We start from the raw sequence: 17,494 nt of genomic DNA, 5'->3' as shown, positions 1-17,494 counted from the left end.
GCTCGGTGCATACATTAGACTGACGGCTCCACAAATAAAAGATTGTCCAGCGCTTGGTCTAATAAAAACCTTACGTAAATCGGCCAACGACAAGCGGACAAAATTAATAAGTAATTGATAATACTTAAAGGACCTTTTCCACTGGCGCTTACGTTTGGCCGTTACGTTCAGCGGGCCTGGGGAGGGGAATGTCTATGGAACCTACAGTCGAACAGGAACAGACAACCACATTTTATTAGCTGCCTGATATGACTGACGTATGACGTGTGTTGGAAAAAAAACTTTAAGGACGAAAAGAGATGGTTAAAGTTATTTTCGAAACAGAGCACTGAAGGCTACAGATTGTGGTAAGTACTGTCTGTGAAAACACCTGATTCACATCCATCATGATTAGAACATCGGTTTTTAAAACTGCTCCAAACCTCGTCCTGTTATGAATGAAGTGATAAATGACTTGGCGGAAGAGAATTCTGACATGTGCGATAGAAATTGAAAGAAATTCATAAACGGCAAAGTCGGTTAAACGTTTTTAAGCCCACCTAGACCTACCAAACATTGACTAAATTCGACGAATTAACTGGTATTTTAACCGACACTTGACATGATGATTTCTTTCAAGCTACCTTCTTTAAAGATTAAATTCCGACATCCTCTGAGTTAGCCGAAGGGCAATCTACTAACGCACCAACCTTGCGCAGAATTCCAACCGTTATGTGAAAAATATGAATTCCGAATGTCCATCACAAAATCTTAAATGAAATTCATTTTGTTTTCTCCAATGAAGGAAAGATAAGGAGAGACGGATATTTGTTATCCTACTTTTAATGCGGCGCCATTTGATGAAAATATATTTCGGTTTTGTAAGTCTAACTTTTTTACCGATGACAATCATGAGCATGCAAAAATGAAACAATTAATTTTTGTTACAGGTAACATCCGGTCTCAGTACACATTGTTTTGCAAGAACTGTTGGGTTCTTAACCCAAAATTACAATCAAGACTTGTTACAGTACTGAATTGGAGCTTCTGTCTTGAAACGGCCGGTAAGCTATTTGTGCTCGATGACGGTATCTCTCCGCGAGCTGTTCATTTTCCAGTTAGTGCTATTTGGGTCATCGAAGACAAAGTTGGTAAATAACAGGAACGTCTGGATTGATCAGTGTTCTACCCTAAAAAGACAACACATTGCTCTCTCCGTTTATCTTTTAAGGGTGTTAATCTAAATAAGACGGAAATATCGTAACAATCACGTGATGTCATGATCGAGAGGATCTCGCTTGGCTTCATGTAAGTGATGATCAACAAATGAGACCTCTTTTAGGGAGGGAAGGGAAAGGTGAATAATGAACCTGAACTACTACAACAAGAGGAATTTTCCTAAGAGTGTACAACATCGGTCATCTATTTGAGTTTATACATTCTCTTTATTCGGGCAAGCGATTTAAACTTGAAAAGTAGTGCCGAATTATGAAAAGTTGAAAATCTATTTCTCATGATATTCTCAGGCCTTGTTATATCGGACCAAGTGAATGGAACAAAGTTCCTAGGTTTCCATAGCTTGTTGCTTCTCCATCTCTGTCGCCAATTTCTATTCTGATAGCGAGTGTTTTATCCTGATATTCTCGGGCCTTGTCATATTAACCAACTGATCGGAACAAAGTTCTTAGGTTTCCGTAGCTTGTGGCTTTTCAAGAATTTGGAAATAATTATGAAATTCTTGAAAAGCTTTTTTTCCGAATAGATCAAATTTTTTCCACAGATTCTTTTCCTGAATCTTATCTAAACTTTCCAGTTGTAGTGGCTAATTAAGGGGGGGGGGGGTAAATTTTTTTTAATGGGGAAGAGGGCGGAGAGGAGTTTTATATCGTGATGTGACAATGATTTAGGAGCAAACCATGGTGTTTCTTTATCATTACTGCTGGGGGAGCTGCTTACAAACAACCGAAGATCCTTTCGGTTACGGCCCTCCTGAATAGTCTAAGAAGGTAAAGCTGTTGTTACCACTTTTTGACAACTTGAAGGAAAAATGAGAACTGTGATCAAAGTTATTTAACAAAAAACAAAAAAAAAAGAAACTTTTAAACTCTCAGATAATATTTTGAGGAATTGGGGCTTTTTTGATCAAAATGACCCGTGATGTGCAGGCCGTTCACAGCAAATACAGCAGAACTGGAAACGATTTGAAAATTAAATTTTTGTCTAACACTAAACGGATGATTGCGCCGGGCGATATCCTTAGTTTTCGCTTGACGCTACAAAATCCCAAATTAAAAATATTATGGCACACAAGAGTAATGACGTTTTACCCCGAAAGGAAAAAAACGCATGAAAAATGAAACTTTTCGCCAGCCATAAACATGACCTCCAATGCTTTCCTAAATATTTAAATGGCTGGCTCAGGAAGATATCATGAATGTATAAAAATCTTGGTATCGAGTGATTGTTTCTCTCCTGAGTCGTCAAATAAGTCTTTGCAAGAACGCAACGCGTAACGTATCATTTTTATGTCGAAAAGAAACAATATTCATTTACTTTACGGTCATTACATTTGTAGTCTATGAAAAGGAACAAAACTGGCCTCCTCAAACTACACCCCATCAAATTTTGTCCGAAATTTGGGCGATCGCCTATTCAGTGGGAAATAACTGACTCCGAAAGAAAGACATAGCTACATTGGTATAAATTTCCTCGATGGTTCTTGGATTTAAGCCGACTCTGTCCGTTTACTTTCAGTTTGATGACGTGACAAGAGACAAAAAATATAATTTTTATAAATTCTTGACTTTATACCATGGAGGTCTTCTACTTTTTTCCAGTAAAAAGTTGACTTCCTTCGGAAGATCTTATACAAGTCCCTTTACCCTCATCAAAATGAATAACGAACGTTTCTAACTTCAAAAGGCAATTTGCATCAATGCTGACTGCTGTAGAAATCCAAACAACACTAGCATCGTTACGAAAGCTTCAAAAAAATTATCATAAGAATAACAACAATAACAGCATACAGAAATCTCACTGCTTCCCCCCCCCCCCCCTTTGAAAAGAAGCTATGGCTTCTTTCATTGAGTGAGATATATAAAGGAAAAGAGATCATTGTTTATATTTCGATACCTTACATCACTTTTCCAAAAACGTCGACAAATAATGCACTTTTTCAAGGATTTTTACAATCAAAATGCAAGATTATCAAAGAAAGTTCGTATCGATTATGTACGGACAATTATAACAACCACTCCATAGAATACAGGACTTTACAGAAAGGTAGCTTATATAGAACATTTTCTGAACACATGCAAAACCTGTGAGTCATAATATATATTTAGGAAGCAGATCAAAGAAAACCTACTCTCTGATTTAATATCTAGAAACGCGAGCTTGTTGCAAGGAAATGCGATTATTATTAAAGCTTATTAAGATATGGGCTAGGCAGTTTCGAATTAGCAGTAAGCAGTATGATGCGACACGAGCTCTCTTGAGAGCCCAGTAAATCGGTTTTGTTAAAAGCAATCGCCTCATTTCACGTGAAAAAGACATTTAGGAAAACACTGAGCTTCGAGAAACAGCCAAGTTAAGGCTAATGTGTTTACCGTGCTTAAATACTTATAATCAGGGCCACTCGTTTAGGAGACCTTTTTTCAAAAGATCCAGGCGTTACAATAATTCTGTTTTCCGTTCAAAGTGTTTTTTTTCCTATTTTATTTAACGAATGAACTCGGGATGAAAACTTAACTTTCGAAGCGAACGGCAGATGAAATGTTGTGTTGGTATCTCTGTTCCCCCCCCCCCCCCCCCACGTCTCTGCGAAAGGTATTTCCAGACAATCTGCATGGAAAAACTGACCACAGCCATCGCACCGAATTTTAAAAAAAAAATTTTAAAACTAAACGAGTGAGTAGCACTCTGCGAACGGTAGTTGTAAAATTTCTTTATTTTCCGACGCGTTTCGTTTAACTACCGTAGACTTCGGGGAGTTTTACAATTTAACACTAAACACCTATATTTATAAGCCATAGTTAGGGGCTACACGGGAGCCAATGACCATAAAGGCTTGGCCAGACCTACGAATAGGAACAGGTGATGTTGCGGAAAATTTGAAATTTTTTTGGGGCAAGGTGGGAGAATTCATTTGGGGACCACAGTTTTGGTTTTCTTTTTTCGTCACGCAGCAAGTTACAAAACGTAAATATAATTCTTCTTGGTTTCTTTCCGGACGCCACCAATGCCTTTTCCGATACCTCTATTGTTTAATACAGCAGTAAAAGATATAGGTGCCATCAACACTTTTGAAAAATTGCTTAACATTTTATTTAGCGAAGTATACTGTTGATATTTCGGCTTTATAACACTATTGTTTTCCGCAACTATAACTGATATGTCTCTATACGAGGTATTAAATTTGTTTCCCCGCTGACCACTCGTATTTCGGTCTCTTCTTCTTTCCCCACTCGTCGCCCGTGATGTAGTAACTCCCTAGAATAGACGGCAAAGGTGTGTTCCTCTAGGCCTCTTTGATGGACAATGTAAAATATCGATCTACGAACAAGGGGCTAGAGTCCAAACTCCGTAGAAAATATGTATTAAACTTGTTAAATGAACAACAACATTTGGCTAAAATAAAATAATATAAAAGTATGCGAAAAATGTCTACCTCAGTTTTCCAATGTCAAGGTTAGAGTTCTTTGACGTGATTTGCTAACTTAACTGTGAAATCACGTGCGCCGCGCGTGAACACAAAAAGGATACCAGGCAGGGAGGGGAAGATAAAAATTGAAATTTAAAGATAAACAGTCCCTGTATAAGTTTTCACTAATTTCTCCTTTTTTTTTCAAACTGAGAAGAAACAGGATCAAGATGGACAGCAAAGAAGAAGCTATATCAGCTATCTTCATAGGTATAGTGGTCGCCGAGTTCCTTGGCAAAACTGGTCGCGTGTTGCAAGCCATCGAGGTATACAAGGAATGTTTGATTATATTACACCGTCAGGCGCAGGCTATCGATCGTTCATTGGCAAGCTTAATATTCCGTGTCATCTACTTGGCAATAATCTGGGCTTACGATTATATAAAGGATTACACAAGCACAGAAAAATACCTGAGAGAACACCTCCTGTACCTGGATTCTAATGACACCGCTGAAAAAGGATGGCTACATTTAAAACTGGCAGAAATACTTCAGAAACAAAGTAAATTAATGGAGGCCTGGAAATTTTACGAATCAGCAATCAACATCATGAAAACGATGGGAAACATACATGGCCAGGCACTGTGTTACGCAAAGCTCGGAGAAATGTTCCAATCGCATAGTCAATATGACAAGGCCCAAGAATATCATGAGAAAGCACTCGCTATCAAAATAGAAATTGGTGACAAGGATGGAGAAGCAACAAACTACGGAAACCAAGGAACTTTGTTCCAATCACTCGGTCAATATGACAAGGCCCGAGAATATCAAGAGAAAGCACTCGCTATCAAAATAGAAATTGGTGACAGAGATGGAGAAGCAACAAGCTACGGAAACCTGGGAACTTTGTTCCAATCACTCGGTCAATATGACAAGGCCCGAGAAAATCAAGAGAAAGCACTCGCTATCAAAATAGAAATTGGTGACAGGGATGGAGAAGCAACAAGCTACGGAAACCTGGGAACTTTGTTCCAATCACTCGGTCAATATGACAAGGCCCGAGAATATCAAGAGAAAGCACTCGCTATCAAAATAGAAATTGGTGACAGGCATGGAGAAGCATCAAGCTACGGAAACCTAGGAACTTTGTTCCAATCACTCGCTCAATATGGCAAGGCCCGAGAATATCACGAGAAAGCACTCGCCATCACAATAGAAATTGGTGACAGGAATGGAGAAGCATCAAGCTACGGAAACCTAGAAACTTTGTTCCAATCACTCGGTCAATATGACAAGACCCGAGAATATAAAGAGAAAGCACTCGCCATCAGAATAGAAATTGGTGACAGGAATGGAGAAGCAACAACCTACGGAAACCTAGGAACATTGTTCCAATCACTCGGTGAATATGACAAGGCCAGAGAATATCAAGAGAAAGCACTCACCATCAGAATAGAAATTGGTGACAGGGATGGAAAAGCATCAAGCTACTAAAACCTAGGAACTTTGTTCCAATCACTCGGTCAATATGACAAGGCCCGAGAATATCAAGAGAAAGCACTCGCCATCAGAATAGAAATTGGTGACAGGGATGGAAAAGCAATAAGCTACGGAAACCTAGGAGCTTTGTTCCAATCACTCGGTCAATATGACAAGGCCCGAGAATATCAAGAGAAAACACTCGCCATCAGAATAGAAATTGGTGACAGGGATGGAGAAGCAACAAGCTACGGAGACCTAGGAACTTTGTTCCAATCACTCGGTCAATATGACAAGGCCCGAGAATATCAGCAGAAAGCACTCGCTATCAGAATAGAAATTGGTGACAGGGATGGAAAAGCAATAAGCTACAGAAACCTAGGACCTTTGTTCCAATCACTCGGTCAATATAACAAGGCCCGAGAATATCAAGAGAAAGCACTCGCCATCAGAATAGAAATTGGTGACAGGGATGGAGAAGCAACAAGCTACGGAAACCTAGGAACTTTGTTCCAATCACTCGGTCAATATGACAAGGCCCGAGAATATCAAGAGAAAGCACTCGCTATCAGAATAGAAATTGGTGACAGGGATGGAGAAGCATCAAGCTACGGAAACCTAGGAACTTTGTTCCAATCACTCGGTCAATATAACAAGGCCCGAGAATATCAAGAGAAAGCACTTGCTATCAGAATAGAAATTGGTGACAGGGATGGAAAAGCAACATGCTACGGAAACCTAGGAACTTTGTTCCAATCACTCGGTCAATATGACAAGGCCCGAGAATATCAAGAGAAAACACTCGCCATCAGAATAGAAATTGGTGACAGGGATGGAAAAGCAACCAGCTACGGAAACCTAGGAACTTTGTTCCAATCACTCGGTCAATATGACAAGGCCCGAGAATATCAAGAGAAAGCACTCGCCATCAGAATAGAAATTAATGACAGGGATGGAGAAGCAACAAGCTACGGAAACCTAGGAACTTTGTTCCAATCACTCGGTCAATATGACAAGGCCAGAGAATATCAAGAGAAAGCACTCGCTATCAGAATAGAAATTGGTGACAGGCATGGAGAAGCATCAAGCTACGGAAACCTAGGAACTTTGTTCCAATCACTCGGTCAATATGACAAGGCCCGAGAATATCAAGAGAAAGCACTCACTATCACAATAGAAATTGGTGACAGGAATGGAGAAGCATCAAGCTACGGAAACCTAGGAACTTTGTTCCAATCACTCGGTCAATGTGTCAAGGCCCGAGAATATCAAGAGAAAGCACTCGCCATCAGAATAGAAATTGGTGACAGGGATGGAGAAGCATCAAGCTACGGAAACCTAGGAACTTTGTTCCAATCTTTCGGTCAATATGACAAGGCCCGTGAATATCAAAAGAAAGCACTCGCTATCAGAATAGAAATTGGTGACAGGGATGGAGAAGCATCAAGCTACGGAAACTTAGGAACTTTGTTCCAATCACTCGGTCAATATGACAAGGCTCGAGAATATCAAGAGAAAGCACTCGCCATCAGAATAGAAAGTGGTGACAGGGATGGAAAAGCAATAAGCTACGGAAACCTAGGAGCTTTGTTCCAATCACTCGGTCGATATGACAAGGCCCGAGAATATCAAGAGAAAGCACTCGCTATCAGAATAGAAATTGGTGACAGAGATGGAGAACCATCAAGCTACGGAAACCTAGGAACTTTGTTGCAATCACTCGGTCAATATGACAAGGCCCGAGAATATCAAGAGAAAGCACTCGCTATCAGAATAGAAATTGGTGACAGGCATGGAGAAGCAACAAGCTGCGGAAACCTAGGAACTTTGTTCCAATCACTCGGTCAATATGACAAGGCCCGAGAATATCACGAGAAAGCACTCGCTATCAGAATAGAAATTGGTAACAGGGATGGAGAAGCAACAAGCTACGGAAACCTAGGAACTTTGTTCCAATTACTCGGTCAATATGACAAGGCCCGAGAATATCAAGAGAAAGCACTCGCCATCAGAATAGAAATTGGTGACAGGGATGGAGAAGCAACAAGCTACGGAAACCTAGGAACATTGTTCCAATCTTTCGGTCAATATGACAAGGCCCGAGAATATCAAAAGAAAGCACTCGCTATCAGAATAGAAATTGGTGACAGGGATGGAGAAGCATCAAGCTACGGAAACTTAGGAACTTTGTTCCAATGGCTCGGTCAATATAACAAGGCCCGAGAATATCAAGAGAAAGCACTCGCCATCAGAATAGAAATTGGTGACAGGGATGGAAAAGCAATAAGCTACGGAAATCTAGGAGCTTTGTTCCAATCACTCGGTCAATATGACAAGGCCCGAGAATATCAAGAGAAAGCACTCGCTATCACAATAGAAATTGGTGACAGGGATGGAGAAGCATCAAGCTACGGAAACCTAGGAACTTTGTTCCAATCACTCGGTCAATATGACAAGGCCCGAGAATATCAAGAGAAAGCACTCACGATCAGAATAGAAATTGGTGACAGGCATGGAGAAGCAACAAGCTGCGGAAACCTACGAACTTTGTTCCAATCACTCGGTCAATATGACAAGGCCCGAGAATATCAAGAGAAAGCACTCGCTATCAGAATAGAAATTGGTAACAGGGATGGAGAAGCATCAAGCTACGGAAACCTAGGAACTTTGTTCCAATCACTCGGTCAATATGACAAGGCCAGAGAATATCAAGAGAAAGCACTCGCCATCAGAATAGAAATTGGTGACAGGGATGGAGAAGCAACAACCTACGGAAACCTAGGAACATTGTTCCAATCTTTCGGTCAATATGACAAGGCCCGAGAATATCAAAAGAAAGCACTCGCTATCAGAATAGAAATTGGTGACAGGGATGGAGAAGCATCAAGCTACGGAAACCTAGGAACTTTGTTCCAATCACTCGGTCAATATGACAAGGCCAGAGAATATCAAGAGAAAGCACTCGCTATCAGAATAGAAATTGGTGACAGGCATGGAGAAGCATCAAGCTACGGAAACTTAGGAACTTTGTTCCAATCACTCGGTCAATATGACAAGGCCCGAGAATATCAAGAGAAAGCACTCGCTATCAGAATAGAAATTGGTGACAGGGATGGAAAAGCAATAAGCTACGGAAACCTAGGAGCTTTGTTCCAATCACTCGGTCAATATGACAAGGCCCGAGAATATCAAGAGAAAGCACTCGCTATCAGATCACAAATTGATGACAGGGATGGAGAAGCATCAAGCTACGGAAACCTAGGAACTTTGTTCCAATTACTCGGTCAATATGAGAAGGCCCGAGAATATCAAGAGAAAGCACTCGCTATCAGAATAGAAATTGGTGACAGGTATGGAGAAGCAGCAAGCTATACAAACCTCATATGTTTGTTTCTCTCACTAGGCATGTATGGAAAGGCTGAGGACTATCTAAAGAAGGCAATGAAAGTTAGAAAGGGTATCAATGACAGAACCGGAGGAGCATCAGACTACACAAGCCTTGGTGCAATTTCTTGTAAGCGTGGTGAATATGACAAGGCTCAAGAATATTTCCAGAAAGCCCTTACAATTTGCATGGACATCGGTGATAGAGAAAATGTTGTAGTCTGCTACAACAATTTAGGATCGTGTTACCAATCGCTTGGTAAAAATGACATAGCCGAAGGATACCTTAAGCAAGCTCTCCTACTAAGTAGGGATATCGGTCACAACTTGAATGAGTTTCTCTGCCTTTGTAATCTATCGGTGTTACTGGCGTCACAAGGTCATCTTGAAGAGGTTTCTTCGTATCTTTTTCAAGGCATCCAAAAGTTCGAAACTTTGAGAGGTTTTCTTAAAGAAAACGATGAGTTTCAAATATCTCTTTTAGAAGAGCACGGCACCTTTCCCTTCCAGTTTTTCAGTAGGCTGCTTTCTTCCACTGGAAAGCCTGAAGACGCCCTTTACGTCGAAGAGCTGAGAAGGGCAAGAGGCCTGGCCGACTTGATGACAGCTCAGTACTCTGTTCAAGAGCAGATCTCAAGTGATCCACAATCTTGGTGCGGCATTCAAGGGATCATCAGAAAAGAAACAGACTGTGCATGCCTGTACATTTCGGTTGGTGGAGATGAGGTGCGGTTTTGGATAATAAAAGCAACGGGAGCTATTCTTTTTTCAGAAAAGAAAGTGAACCTGGACCCAAACAAGGTGACCGGGATAGTCCCTAAGTTAGATGAGTTTTTTAAAGAACTGATGTCACTTCGCCGCAACAACCGATCAGGGCTGCATTACTGTGATACCGAAGATTTCAAAACAAGTCTTCACTTGTGTTACAACATAATCATTGCTCCCGTGGCCAGTTTACTGAAGGAGCCCGAGATCATAATTGTCCCTGATTCCTGTGTGTACCAAGTGCCATTTGCAGCCTTGGCTGACGAAGGAGGCAAGTATTTATCAGAGACATGCAGGATTCGGTTTGTTCCCTCTCTCACGACTCTGAAGCTTGTTTAAGACAGTCCTCCAGACTACCACAGTCAGACCGGGGCACTGGTAGTGGGTGACCCTGTGGTTGGAACGGTGATTTACAAGGGAAGGTGCAGAAATATGATACCATTGCCGTGTGCAAGAAAGGAAGCAGAGATGATTGCAACACTTCTTGGTGTAAGGCCTTTGATAGGAGAGTCCGCTACAAAGCATTCTGTACTCCAAGCGATAAATTCAGTGAGCCTGATACACATTGCTGCGCATGGAGATCCCGAAAGAGGGGAGATTGCTCTTTCTCCTGAGCACCCTACCCTACTCCCACCTTTTCCTAGAGAAGAAGAGTACCTTTTGACGATGGCAGATATTTCAAAAACTCGATTGCGAGCTAACCTAGTGGTGCTTCGTTGTTGTCACAGTGCTCGTGGGCAGATTAGAACCGAGGGAGTTATTGGAATTGCCCGAGCGTTCTTAGGATCCGGAGCTCGTTCAGTGTTAGCAGCACGATGGGCCCTGGATGACATAGCCACAGAGCAGTTCATGACTTGTTTCTACAAACATTTGTTCCGCGGTGAAAGCGCCAGTGAGTCTCTCCACAAGGCCAGGAAGTGGATGAGAAATAACGGCTTTGACAAAGTTTCTCAATGGGCGCCATTTATGATCATGGGCGACAACGTGACATTTGATTTTGGAAATTGGCCGGTGCCTAACGCACCTTAAGAGCCATGACTTTGATAAAACCTCTGTAGCAGAATGAACTAGATTTAGTAAAGCTCACAACTATTTTATAACAAGCCTGTAAAAAGAGGACGCCATCTGCGAAGGACAACTCGGATCGATACACAGAGGAAAGCATTTCTGTAAAATGCTTATCAGCCATCTAAGTTTATTAATTTGGAACAAGACAGCGTGTAGAGTATTTCTTTATAAGAGTTCCGAAGTTAAAAAACTCCAATTTATTTTTTTAAGTCATAAGTTCAGTGAACAAGCCAAGCAAAGTGTGACAGTTTTTAGGTTTCGAACGCAGTTAGTTCTTCAAGGAAAGAAAATGTTTAATCCTTTTTCAAAGGTGATTAGTTAGTCAATTCAAGAGACTTTTAAACAAATGTGTGACCTTGGAAAAGAAGTGTTTTCTGAGCTTAAATTTTTGGAAATTTCTTGCAAGGCTTTTGAAAAAAATATTGTGGTTTAACATGCCAAAATAAACACATTTAAAGAAAAGAAAAAAGGAGATACTCTTAATCGTATAATAATGCAAACCTTTGTATTCTCATAAATACTCCAGTAATTTTATCAATTTAACCCTTTAACCCCTAAGACTGACTAACATCTAATTTCTCCTTACAGTTTCACTCCTGACTCAAATATTAAGGTCATGAGAATAAAGGAAATGATGAGGGTTTAATTAACCCTTATATTAATATTAATATTATATAAATATTAAGGTCATGAGAATAATGGAAATGATGAGGGTTTAATTAACCCTTCGTACTCAACATCAGTATACATATTCTCGCGGTGTCAGGTTGTGTCGCCCCATTGCCTTGTCGCCCCAGGTTACGTCGCCCCAATCGAAGTTACGTCGCCCCAACATCGGAGTTGTGTCGTCCCAACATCAAAGTTGCGTCGCCCAAACGCGCAACTTCGCTTATCAAGTAAAAGTTTGTAAGATTCTCCGATCGATTTACGCGAACGATCGACTTATAACATAAACATAACACTGCTGTAAGATTTATCGATCGATCGAAGGAAAAGTTTGTAAGATTATTACGATGTAACTCGATGTAACTTATTTCGAAAACCACCCGTTTTTTATTGTTTTTATAATTTCACAACACAAAATCTTTATGGAATCTGTTTGCTTAATAGATTAATTTACTTATTAAATCCTAAAACCATCCTTTTAATTTTAAACCGTTTTACAGTTTCACAACAAAGATCTTTTAAACGGACTGGAGCAGTGTTGTAATCATTATGCGGCAGTTTACAGTAGGTTAATTATGGCATTCGTTTTCTAACTAGGTTGGTGGACGCCCTCATTTGATTTTCACGACACGACACCAACTCGACCTACTCAACAGAGCAAAAAGCTGGTACGTGGATGCAACCTTCAAGCTGTACCTTCAGCCGTTTACCCAGCTGTTAACAGTCAACGCCTTCGTAAAGGTAGTTGACTACGTCAAGCAGGTGCCGTTGGTTGTTTGTCCTTATGTCGGGCAAACGGAAGCGTGATTACAGAGCTGTTTTCCGAGAGCTGCTAGAGCTGTTACCATCCTCAGCGCTACGACAAGTCACGCTAGACTTCGAGTGTGCAGTATGGAAGGTACTTCGACAACTGCTCCCAGACGTCAAACTACTGGGGTGCGTCTTCCATTGGACTCAAGCTCTGTGGAGGAAGGTTAGTGTCACTTACCATTATTTAGTATATTCTTGTTTTCTCTAAAAAATTTCGTCATTAGTTGTTTTTGAAGGCCATAATTCAATTTATTATTTATTATTTGTTAATGCCGTATAAAGTTTAAAAATATCGCCGTTCGTTGAGGCCACAATTCAATTGACTCTGAGTGTGTTTGTTGGTTGTGTACTTTCAAATAAATTTAAAGGAGCTACGTCTCAATATTTTGAGTCATTTATTCGATAGCCTTAATCAATGAACGGCGACGTAGCTCCTTTAAAACAAGTCCTCTTCCTTTAACTTTTCTAAGTGCAAGAGCTTGGCCTCCAGGTTTCGTACAGGGAGGATCGGGGCACCCATGCTTTCATACGAAAGGTCATGGCTCTACCCTTCCTCGCTTTCCTTAAGCGGAGTTACTACTCTTCTGACCTACTACGAAATTTAGTACCGCGATGTCAATTTTCAAGACCATATGCCCTTAGGGCAGGAAGAACTGTGTCTGTACCTACCTCCTCAAGATCTGTTAGATTTGGAAATTTTTGTACTATTAAATATCAGAATCATGTGTAATATACTTAACTGCAATTTATCTTATTACTTATAGTATTTAATGTTTACACAATATTTAATATTTATATTTAATTTATATCTAAAATAGTTCTATGTATGCATAATGTAGAAGTATTTGTAAATTATGACCCGCCTTGTAATTCAGTTTCTACTGCAAGAAGGCTGAATAAACGATCATCATCATCAAGAAGAAGACATCAGGCCGCAGTTCCAGCGCCTCCAGCAAACAGTAAACACAGCACCTCTTCGCCACTTCACCGACTACGTATCGAGCACCTGGATCGAAAGCAACACCTGGCTGCCATCCTCTTGGTCAGTCTTTATGCAGTCGGTCAGGACCAACAATGATGTGGAAGGTTGGCAGCTCGGTCTGCACACCAGAGCTCAGGGCAAGAGCCAGCTACCCATGTACTTACTTATCGACCTGCTCTACAAAGAAGCCAAACTAACTTCCCTTAACGTGCATATGGTCTCAGAAAAGAAACTTCGACGAGTTCAGCGGCGCAGATATCGTCAAATCCAGGCTAAGGTATTTTCACTGTGGGGACAATATGAAGAGGGCGACAAGACGGCGAGACAACTTCTCAAGGCTTGTTCATTACTTGTTGGGCCGAGAGGCGCTTAAAACAATTCGTTAAGTTAGTTGTAGAAAGTGAGTCGAGACACTCCAACTTTACGCTTGTTTTGTGAAGTTTTTTGATTGCCCTTTCCTCTACTAAAGCACCTTTTGATATAAAAACACGAATGAAAGGTTAGTTAATTTTACATGACTTCATTTTAAGCATGCTTTACATCAAACTATTGAAATAAAATCCTGAAGTAAGCCGAAATGTTCGAAGTAGATTTATCATCTTCGCAGTACACAGGTGCATTTTGAAATAACGGCAAGCGAGTCAGCTAAACTTAATAGTTTACTTCGATGGGGCGACATAATTTTGATGATGGGGCGACACAACTAATATGTTGGGGCGACGTAACTTCGGTTGGGGCGACATAACCTGGGGCGACAAGGCAATGGGGCGACACAACCTACATTCATTCTCGCTCCTTGGTAGGCACAAGCACGTCCTTTTGCGGTGAAAGAAGTGATGTAAACAAAATAGGCAAATCTAGACCGGATGAAAGCCCTGCAAAAACTTTAAACATTTTTTTTTTGCAATATTTTGTAAGTTTGTCGCTTTCCCAGCCCGCTCTTTCGCTCGACTTTACTTACTGAGGGTCAGAGAGGATCAGAGAGAATCAGCCCATTAAATTTCCGTATACCGTTTTTCCGATACAAGACTTTAAAGCCTGTCCGACCTCTTTTTCATTACCATAAACCGCAGCGCAGTCGATGTGTCTGTATCCAGCTTTTATCGCCATTTCTACGGTAGAGGTGACCTTATCTGGTTTGCTTTTCCATGTTTCAAGGCTAAGAGCGGGTAGCGAACCACCGTTGCTTAATTTGATGGTTTCCATGTGATTTTATGGCACAAACAAAAGCTCTCCCAGATGTTCTGCACATTAGTCAAGCAGCTTTGATGAGGACCAAAGAACAGAATAGGACCTCATTAATGTCCTGTAAATCTATCTAAGAGCTGTTTCTGTTTGGTATCATTCCTTAGGGTAAGGATAAGAACCTCATTACTCGAGCTTCTGTTACAACGCTCGAGTCGTTTTCCTCCGAGGCGTTCCAAGTGTAGACGCGGAGAAACTAGTGATGAGAATTGCGAGCCTTTCCCACTGGGTGCTGCCGTCTGCCCAAATATCTGGGGGGTGAAACAGAGGCCGAAATTTTTGCCTAAGGACATTGATTATTCAACAAAATAAAATTGTCTGGCCGGTTTTTTCTTCTTTTCACTGAGTCCTTGATCAAATTACACCCGTGTAGACCGTACAAACGAAGAGGAAATATGCAAAAGAAAATGGTTTTAAAGTCAACGACCGCTGGTGAATTAGTGGAAAATAGAAATTTTTTAAACTAATCACAATAGAAGAATCAAGAAATTATAATTTTTATGATTAATTTGAGAATAGCTTGGGTTTATAAATATTTCTGAAGCACCTACAAGTGCCCTGATTGGTTATAAACCCAGCTTTATTGCACGACGGTAACCCATAGAAAATTACAACATACTGTTGCTTTGTTTTAAGTTTAGTTTAAAAAGCAGGAGACCTTAAATACTATCAGTTAACTGGCAAAATAACCCACTTAGGATGTTGGGAGAACAAGAGAAATGTGAATGAATCATTGGCGTCTTGCACATGACTTATAACCTTTTCTTGTGTTACCTCAACATCCCATTAGTGGGTTATTATGCTGGTAAACAGATAGAAAGTGCAGATAATTGCTTAAGTATTATTGTAAAAGGTGTTATTGAAAGTGCTGTTTTTTATTAATAATATAAATTTAATCATTTTCCCAAGATGTAAGATTTAGGCTAATCAATTGAGACGTTTCGACTGCTAATTACTTCGTTAGGTGAGGAAGTTGAAAGGTTATGTGTCGCTATTTGTAACACCATAATTTGATGTTATTGGTGGGTTATGGTGCGCTGTCATCGGTGCATTTTGATCCTCATTATTATTCTGAGTTTTGGATATCATTCCCTTATAGCTTTGCCTTTTTACCGATTGGCTATCATGCTTTTTGATAGTAAGGCATCCATGCTTAAGGGATTTCAATTCCATTATCTTTATTGATGTTATTAGGATTAATGCACAAGTGGCTTGCTTGTTTAACCCTTCATGTGTTACAGGGAGAGTCATGATCAATATACCTAACTTAGTCCCAAAGAGGAACATGCCTTGTTCCATCGACGTGTTCTGAAACAGCCATATTCTGAATGCAAGCAAGCTGTAGCATGAAAGTGCAGTAGATAGCGGTAACTACCCTTGAAACAATGAGGACCATGTGTTCAATATTTTTCCTTTTTTTCGCCTTCGCAGGAATTTAACTGCAATGGAACAGTTTTTGAAAACCCAGGATATGGAGAGGTGATACAGCCACAAGGTGACCAGCGTCAGAGTATCAGTGATTTTCTGAGACAGCTGAAACTGGCCAAACCAGACCAGATACACATGCATGGTTTCTAAAACTTACTCCTTAACATTGGGGTTTGCATGTATATAAGTTTACTCTCATTACCAAGTAAGATCTAGAAAACAACCACTAAAGTGAAGGCTGATTCAGATCTAACAAGAACACTGTTTTGTGGTAAACTTTAGGACTAATTATGTCTACCTTAAAATCAGAACTTTTTTTGAAGATTTATGTCTAGCTATGTTGAGTTGATGGTTTCAGTTCTTTAGTGGCTTCTATTCATGTGTTCACGACAGCCACGGAAATAGTTTTAACACTAGCCAGTAACTTGGAAAACATAAGCAATAAAAAAGAAACATTTCTTAGCATTGGTTTGTTTACTTTTTGTTAATGTGAACAATTGGTTGAGAATTATATCTCATGTCAATGTAAACCTTCAACTCTCATACATTGTAAATGACCAAGACAAAATTTCTCCTAACCGTATGAATACAATATCAAGCAGACAAGTGATGAGAATAAAGAAAAATTTCAATTAGGTATTATTAGTTGATCAAATACAAAATTCTCTAAACTAAAATTATAAGAATTCTATAACAGACAGTAAGAAGAATTACTACTGAGATATTGGGGGCCTGAAAGGATAAATGTATTATTTCCTACCCAGTTTTTAATAAATTCGTTTCATTTGAGTGTACACCATGTCACCGTCTTTTCATCCAGCGGATAGAAACAACAGAAAATATAAACATACTGTAATTTGTTAGTGAGGAAAACTTCTTCAGTCTCGGGACCCTTAAGAAAAAGAAAAAAACAGAAAGAGCTGGTTTTTGCCAAAACAAAGTGTCACTTATCGAAAGTACTGGTGTGCGAGATGAGCTTTCTGATTTGTTATTAATGCCAGAAGGAATGTGATCATTTAGCATTATCTGAAACTTAAACCTCTCTAC

The 17,494-nt window shown here is 40.1% G+C and overlaps 1 protein-coding gene and 2 pseudogenes across 2 annotated transcripts in view; 2 read left to right on the top strand and 1 right to left on the bottom strand.

Moving 5' to 3' along the window:
* Positions 1 to 15,639, bottom strand: part of LOC113666755 (aldo-keto reductase family 1 member A1) — a 63,758-nt gene extending 48,119 nt beyond the window's left edge. Inside the window, exon 1 of the mRNA XM_089194254.1 lies at positions 14,786 to 15,639. Within this exon, the coding sequence (XP_089050380.1) occupies positions 14,786 to 14,980 (195 nt within the window). The 5' untranslated portion in view covers positions 14,981 to 15,639. The remainder of the gene's footprint in view (positions 1 to 14,785) is intronic.
* LOC149033938 (uncharacterized) lies at positions 4,840 to 11,994 on the top strand (annotated as a pseudogene). The gene is made up of 3 exons (XR_016183032.1): positions 4,840 to 8,196; positions 8,437 to 9,339; positions 9,820 to 11,994. The product of XR_016183032.1 is annotated as an uncharacterized LOC149033938 (transcript).
* LOC149033937 (uncharacterized) lies at positions 12,015 to 14,242 on the top strand (annotated as a pseudogene).
* Positions 15,640 to 17,494: the final 1,855 nt, after the last annotated feature.

The sequence above is a fragment of the Pocillopora damicornis genome, chromosome 14 (assembly GCF_964200805.1).
Source record: "Pocillopora damicornis chromosome 14, jaPocDami1.2, whole genome shotgun sequence".
Lineage (NCBI taxonomy): Eukaryota > Metazoa > Cnidaria > Anthozoa > Scleractinia > Pocilloporidae > Pocillopora > Pocillopora damicornis.
The sequence above is the reverse complement of the archived record's forward strand: the minus strand, read 5'-3'. Positions and strand labels throughout refer to the sequence as shown.